This window comes from Brassica napus, unplaced genomic scaffold (assembly GCF_020379485.1).
Source record: "Brassica napus cultivar Da-Ae unplaced genomic scaffold, Da-Ae ScsIHWf_2457;HRSCAF=3173, whole genome shotgun sequence".
Lineage (NCBI taxonomy): Eukaryota > Viridiplantae > Streptophyta > Magnoliopsida > Brassicales > Brassicaceae > Brassica > Brassica napus.
In genome coordinates this window covers 32570-39364 of record NW_026015787.1, presented here as the reverse complement: position 1 = coordinate 39364, position 6795 = coordinate 32570, and the positions used below count along the sequence as shown (strand labels likewise).

The following is a 6795-nucleotide window of genomic DNA, read 5'->3' as shown; positions in this document are numbered from 1 at the left end:
TTTTGAAGCAAAGCGTTTTTAGGGGTTAAAGGTGAGAAAAATGAAGGAGAGTTGGGCTTATATAGAAGAGAGGGGACAGTATTAGAAAGTAACTTTTTGTGCAATTACAACAACATAGTACGCAGTTTGGTTATGTGATGCCATGTTTTTATTAGTAGTAAGTACACAAATCCCAAAAGTAAAAAAAGTTGTCACTATCATATGATTTCCATTCAATTTTTGTTTGATTTGTTCCACACGATTATATTATTAGTTTAATGTACTTGAACCACACTAGCTATATAATCTCCATGCATTTGTTGTGGTTCTGAACTGGAGAATTAACATGTCAGAATAAGCTTTTGTTTGAGAAGCTTATACAAACGTAGTTTTGAGAAATATTGTCAACATTGAGATAAGATATATATTCAAAATAAGCTTTATATCTCTCTCTCTCTATGATCCCCAGTTTGGATTGTTTGCCTTGGCTTCGTTCACCATCTTCACTAACGTTACCTGCCAAGGCAAACAATCCAAACTGGGGATCATAGAAGAAAACTTCTGAGCTGTGTTTGTAATGATCATATGTCAGAGATGTTACGCTGACATGTAAAACATACCACACTCTGTGAAACACCACGCGGAGGCCTTGCAAGGTTCCTTGGTGATGGTGAGCTATCATACGATCTTTTGTCAAAATACCATTCCCCAATCCAGTCTCAGTTTTCTAAGTTTGTAATGATTAAATTTTTGTCTTGTTCTTGAATGACAAGCAGAATTCAAAATTTTACCTTCATGTCATTGTCACATCCATAAATGTAGTGTATGATGTACTTGTTACTAACCTCTGTATCCAATAGAGGCTGATTTATTACCACCAACACAACCAAACCAAACCAAGTTAATGTATCAAAAGCAAAATCTTATCCATGTAACAATAGAGACACTTTATGGGGTCCAGGCCATAGTTATTACACTTAGTCTCAAACTCATGTTAATAATGGAAGTTTAACAACAAGTCCAGAGGAAGACTTTTCACCATAGTCACCCGCAGTTAGTTATTCAGTTTGTATCGTACTAGCCGCACACTAAGTTTCTACTGTTTTTGTTTTGTATACCCTCCAGCTTTCTGCTTGCAAAACCCAATGTAATGCAGTTATATTTTGGGAAAGTAACATAATTTTATATAAATAAATAAAATGGACATGTTTTAGGTAACCCTACCCAAATACATTGAAATGTCAAAACCATCTCTGAAATCACAAAAGCTCAGAATAAATAACCAAAGAAGTAAAAAAAAACTATCACTCTTCAAAAAGTGTGTGCTTCCCACTCCCTTGCTCTTTTTTTCTTGCGCCAACAAACTCTCTCACTCTCTCTGCATGCAAACACACACATTATCAGATCTTAATGTCTACAATATCTAACATAAACCAAAGGAATCTCAATAGAATCTTTAGTTGGCTAATTCATTTTATTTAGCTTTACCTTCTGACGTTTTGACTCTGGAGATGACGGTGGTTCAGGTCTCCTACTTGATTCCCCTCTCTCTGCTCCTTCCTCCTCCTGTATCACAAGCAAGTGATTTCCTTAGTATTCTATTTACACAATTCAAAGATCAAAAGTAATCCAAATACTAATCACAAAAGTGAAATGACGTGTTACATAATCTTTTACGGATAAAAATAAGTATGCAACAAGTTAAGATGGCGAAACAGTGGAGATAGAAAGTACCTGTCTTGAAGAGGCTTGTCTATTGCTATTGCTGCCTCTGCCTGCAGTTTCAGCTGAGCTTGAGGAAGGCACGTTGTGAGATATGAATGGCATGATTTGCTGAAGAACACTTGATATGAAATTCCCTTCATCCATCCCTGTTGCTGCTGGCTCTACTTGTGCATTTGAAACTGCTTCGTTTGTGTCAGTTGATGCTGTGGCAGATGAATATACTGCCACCTGAGGCTCTTCTCGACTAGTCACGGGTCTCAAAATCTGATGGATTCTGTTTCTGAACTCAGCGAAGCCTCGAGCGCCTGGAGAAGAACTGCTATCACCTACATGTTTGAAGTCAGAGACGCAAAATGTTTATGAGTTATGACACAGCCTATCCATCTTTATGCAACTTAAAAACTACCCGGTCTAAGCACGTCAAATCAAACATACAACGACACAAAAAACAGTTTCCTCTAGACGACATTTTAACAAATAAATCAGCAGCATAGCGGAAGGCATGTTACCTGGAGTATTGGCACTCTGTGGCTGCCTAGAAGATTCAGCGACAGGCTGATGTCCACCATTTAGTCCTGTGGAGTTACGTTCGCCAGTAGATACCTGTTGATATCTAGCAACAACTGGTATAACTAAGGCCACGGGATTTCGAGGAGTTTCAGATGGCCCTCTCACTGAAGGGGCAGAATCAGTAGTGCCGCTGGGTGGAGGAGGGACCGACTGTCCAGGGGTTTGTTGTGTATTACTTTCTTCTCTCTGGTTTGTCCCACTGGAGGGCATCCAAGATCCTAATATAATAACCAAGACAAATCCATATATAAGGTGTATTAAAAACACTTGAACTCAAGATTTTCAACATAGCAGGAAAGAAGTTAGATATTAAGTGTAAGAACGGTACCTGTGCGTATTCTTATCTCAATATTTCTAGGGGTAGAGGTAACTGATTGTCCACCGAAAGGGCTAGAATGTGTAGTTCCTGCTTGTAGGCCTCCAATACTCGTCCCCGTCCGAGACGAGTGTGACTACACGAATTAGAAAGGTAGATACGAAGTTAAAGGGCGTACACACTGCTAAAGAAGAGGAAAAAAAAAACAAAGAGACAGACCGGCAAGAGATTTCCTCCTGTAGGGGATATGAACACTGCAGGCCCAGCATTCACAACAGCATCATCCTGATATTTTAGATAACAACGTTCTTATAGATATATGGGAGTGAACAGAACCATATGAAAGGTAATGCATCATAAAAAATGTAAGAATCAGATTCATAATATGTAGGTACGCACAGGTGTTTGTCCCAGGCGGAGCATCATGGTGGTACGGCCAAGCTCCATAAGCGAAATGCCTAAGTTCTCCAAGAGGGTTCCTGACTGAATCATGTTTGACTGGCACGACCTTCGGGTTGAGGGATCGGTCACGTTAACATGATCCACCAGCTGCCTTGAGAGATTCTGCAGAAGGGAGATGCAAAACACTAACTAGTTATTCTTGTTTCCATAGCTTTGACTTCCCAATACCAGTTCAAGTCAGTAAGTTAAAAAAAGATAGCAAAAACACTGTATGTCACTAAGTAAAGAAAAAAAATGGTATTCAGATAAGACTTCATTAGACAGAAGACAAAAGGAAAAGGGCATACAGATAAACAATCTGCTACTTCACCGGTCAACAATTGCCTTGTTGATTGCAGCACTTCAGCCAAATGAGATGGCCTTGGAATCCGACCCTCTCCAGTAGTAGAAGTAGACTCTTGCACATTTCCCATTGAATTTACAGGAACTTGCAAGTTATTAGCATTGCTACCTGCAAAAAAAAAGAACACAGTACCACTATTAGAATCTCGAGATTTGTTCTCAACACAGAACCAAACATTTAGAATCAGCCTTACCATTTGCAGCAAATTCTTGTCTCAGATGATTCAGATATTCGGATAAGGTTGACAATGAATCTGGAATCACCTGCAGCGGTAAAAATATAGAGTTCTCATGAACATAAACATAATGAACCTTACTAACAAAAATTGTGTAATATGAAAAATTATGGAATCAATGGAGCAAGTACAGCTGGTTGTGAAGATGCCAAGGGTGTAGATGTCTGGTCGGCCTCATTTGGTGTGACAGATCGTCCTCCAGAACTCCGAGTTAGACTCTCAAGAAGGGGACCCTGGCAAAAAAACGTCAGTCGCTTACATATAAAATGATATAGAGACACAGGATATTATAGGCACTTACCATAGCATCAACTCCTTCCATACCATTACCACCTTCTGTATTAGAGATCCCAAGTGAACCCAGAACAGCTGAAACAATCTGCCAGATATGAAACATAGCTCGTGAAAAGGCTCACACATAATCCAACACATACAAAAAACAGAAACGGATAAAAGAGGTCCCACCTGACCAAGATCTGAATAGACTCCATCTGCTTGATCGATGTTGAAGGATCCTACTAAAACTCGTGATCGTTGACCGCTCGGCTGGTCACCCGCACTTGCAGCAGGATCAGCCGCTGAAAAAACAAAATCTACACTTAGCATGTCGAAATAGAATCTCTCACAAAGCATTGGAAAATGAAAACTATCATGAGAGCAGAGGGAACTTGAAACAAACCTGCATTACCAGCTAAACCCTCGGCTAATGGGGGAATGGGTTGTCTGACAACCATATGCAGAGTGTGGCCATCTTCAACATCTAAGATGGACCGTTAAAGAACTTTATCCAGAGAACGAAACAGAAATTACAGGCTATTACACGACACTAACAAACAAACACAAAAACCAAAACCAAGGGTTTGACAAACCCATGAGCAAACTAGGGTCCACAAATAAAACGAAAGCTCCAAAAAAAAAAGGCAACGTGGTGGAAAGAAGAGAAGGATACGATAGGCTGAGAGAAGTTGATCATCCTTCATTACTTGTCCTCGACATATCAAGCGTTGTTGTTCTGTAACAACCCCAGTAACGGAAGCAATTTGCTCCTTCAAAGCGGGAACAGGAACCTGAAAATGAAACAGAACACCAATCTTTGAAAAGGCTATATAAGCCACACACAAACAAAACAAGTGAAAAGACTAAGATAAGGCATTAGTTCCACAACTTCAATCAAACCATTGTTATCATAAATTAAAAGACTTCATTATGCATCATATGGATGTGATCAGTATAAAGGATAAGAAAACATGATAAAGAATCTGTTAGCTTACACATTTATCGACACGTAAGGTGTGGGTTTGAGAATCCAAAGTCTTGATATTGATCTCAACCATAGCACTAGCACACTGAGATGCCATAACTTCATCGTTGCCAGTGTGTGCCATCCTTTTAAACCTCTGAAAAAAAATTACCATCAGCTTACAGTTTAGCTAATGTGAGAAGGCCTAAACAAAGCCGAGAAACTACTCTACTCGCACACACAAAAAAAACAACCTTGTGATCAAAATTAGAACTGACTCATCATATACAACATCAAAGTCGGAAACTTTTCATCTCCTCAGGTGGAGACAAAAGAAGCAAACTTGTTAAGAGATGTGATCATCATCAATAAACAAGCTCAACTTCGAGAACTAATTGAAAAATAGTAAAAACAATACACAATAGCTACGAAATTCAATCAAGCGTTAGTAAAGTTGTATGCTATTCGGTGACCCCAAAAGAGTGAATCTAAACCCTAGAAAATGAAAATACATCGACGGAGGAAGAATCAAAACCTAGAAACTCGATCGGAGATGAAGAGAATCGAAGCAAGCTGAGGCAGGGGCAGGGGGGGAAGGGGGAATCTATGAACCCTAGAGAGAGTCTCTTCGAGGCTCGAAAGGCGATTCCGCGGCGAGGACAGTGAGAGAGAGCCTTTTGATTTATTTTTTCGATTTTATTTTCTTTCTTTCTTTCTTCCGTTTTTATATTATTAGCTCACGTGAGTCAATTTTAAGTTATTGATCAAAAAGAAAAGAAAATATACTAATTTGGCAACTAAAATGATTTTTTTTATGAATTATCCTCATTTTTTTGTCAGAAATATTAAATTATTTATCATTTAATTAGCAAAAAAATTTGCAGAATCCGAGAGCTTAAGGAATAAAATATTTGTTTGACAAAAGGAAAAAGAATAAAATATTCTTGATTTGGTACATTAGTAAAGAGTCTAAACTCGCTATTGATTAAAGATTTTTGTATTACACTCCCTCCGTTTTTCAATATAAATCGTTTTAGAGAAATTTTTGTGTTCTAAATTATATATTGTTTTCGGTTTTCTATGTAACATTTATTAATAATTAATGTTGTCTGACCAATGATAATATATCTTCTATATTTTTTTATTAATTGAATTGTGGTTAGGTAAATAATTAATGATGTTTTTGTTTCGAAAATATAAAAAATTAATGATTTTTTTAATCTATGTGCATAACTTTAAAACGACTTATATTAAAAACGGAGGGAGTATGTTTTAATTGAAAATATCGGACAAGAATGGTGATCTCCAGTGTGTCTTCTACGTTTTCAATTAACACAAGCCATAGTGGACTTTTATCTCTCAAACCTTTGGGCCATGAACTGCAAACGCAAATTGAGGTGCCAATACCGTGTTCTCTCCATGGTTTTGATTTTGAAGTAGGCATCTTCAGTTTAGACGTCATTGGATATATGCTAAAGTTTCACGGCAGGAAATGCAACGTTATTAAACCCCGAAGGTACTAATGCATTTTTTTTGTATGCCTTGTTGATTGATCGGATCGGTGGTTTTAGAAAAAAAATGTATGTGCTATGGAGTGACCGATTAACTCTAGTTTTGAATGTGTTTCAACTAATGTTAAGGATAGCCAAGTTACTAAACAACATGTAAACTGTATGAATCGAAACTCAAGCTCGGAATAACTAGATAACAATAATTTTGTCCCCAACTAAGTCGAATAGATACGTTATGTCGTTCCACAAGTTAGCCCTCTCCATTTTGGCATGAATGTTTTTATCCAATTTGCGATCGCAAATCACAAGTACATCATCCTCATTAGCAACGAATACTCTCTTTCTTTTTCACTCTGTTATTTATCATTTTATAATAGAATAAAAAATTTGTTCTTCATTCTATTTTTAACTAAA

At 37.6% G+C, this 6795-nt stretch overlaps 1 protein-coding gene across 1 annotated transcript; it reads right to left on the bottom strand.

The window, feature by feature from the left end:
• Positions 1 to 1146: 1146 nt before the first annotated feature.
• On the bottom strand, positions 1147 to 5579 carry LOC125601138 (ubiquitin-like domain-containing protein CIP73). The gene is made up of 16 exons (XM_048773500.1): positions 5406 to 5579; positions 4902 to 5027; positions 4580 to 4697; positions 4310 to 4390; positions 4096 to 4208; positions 3932 to 4009; positions 3762 to 3863; positions 3589 to 3658; positions 3340 to 3503; positions 2990 to 3154; positions 2810 to 2875; positions 2603 to 2726; positions 2214 to 2492; positions 1714 to 2030; positions 1468 to 1545; positions 1147 to 1357 (listed from the first exon to the last, which is right to left on the bottom strand). The coding sequence occupies exons 2-16, from the start codon at positions 5013 to 5015 to the stop codon at positions 1349 to 1351; spliced, it is 1878 nt and encodes a 625-aa protein (XP_048629457.1). The 5' UTR covers positions 5016 to 5027; positions 5406 to 5579; the 3' UTR covers positions 1147 to 1348.
• Positions 5580 to 6795: the final 1216 nt, after the last annotated feature.

Excerpts from the sequence above, each read along its gene's own strand:
- LOC125601138 (XM_048773500.1), bottom strand. The coding sequence starts at position 5,015 with ATGGCACACACTGGCAACGATGAAGTTATGGCATCTCAGTGTGCTAGT. Across the intron at positions 3,155-3,339 it reads AAGTAGCAGATTGTTTATCT|AATCTCTCAAGGCAGCTGGT; the intron begins GTATGCCCTTTT and ends TCCCTTCTGCAG. Across the intron at positions 2,876-2,989 it reads TCCGCCTGGGACAAACACCT|GATGATGCTGTTGTGAATGC; the intron begins GTGCGTACCTAC and ends CTAAAATATCAG.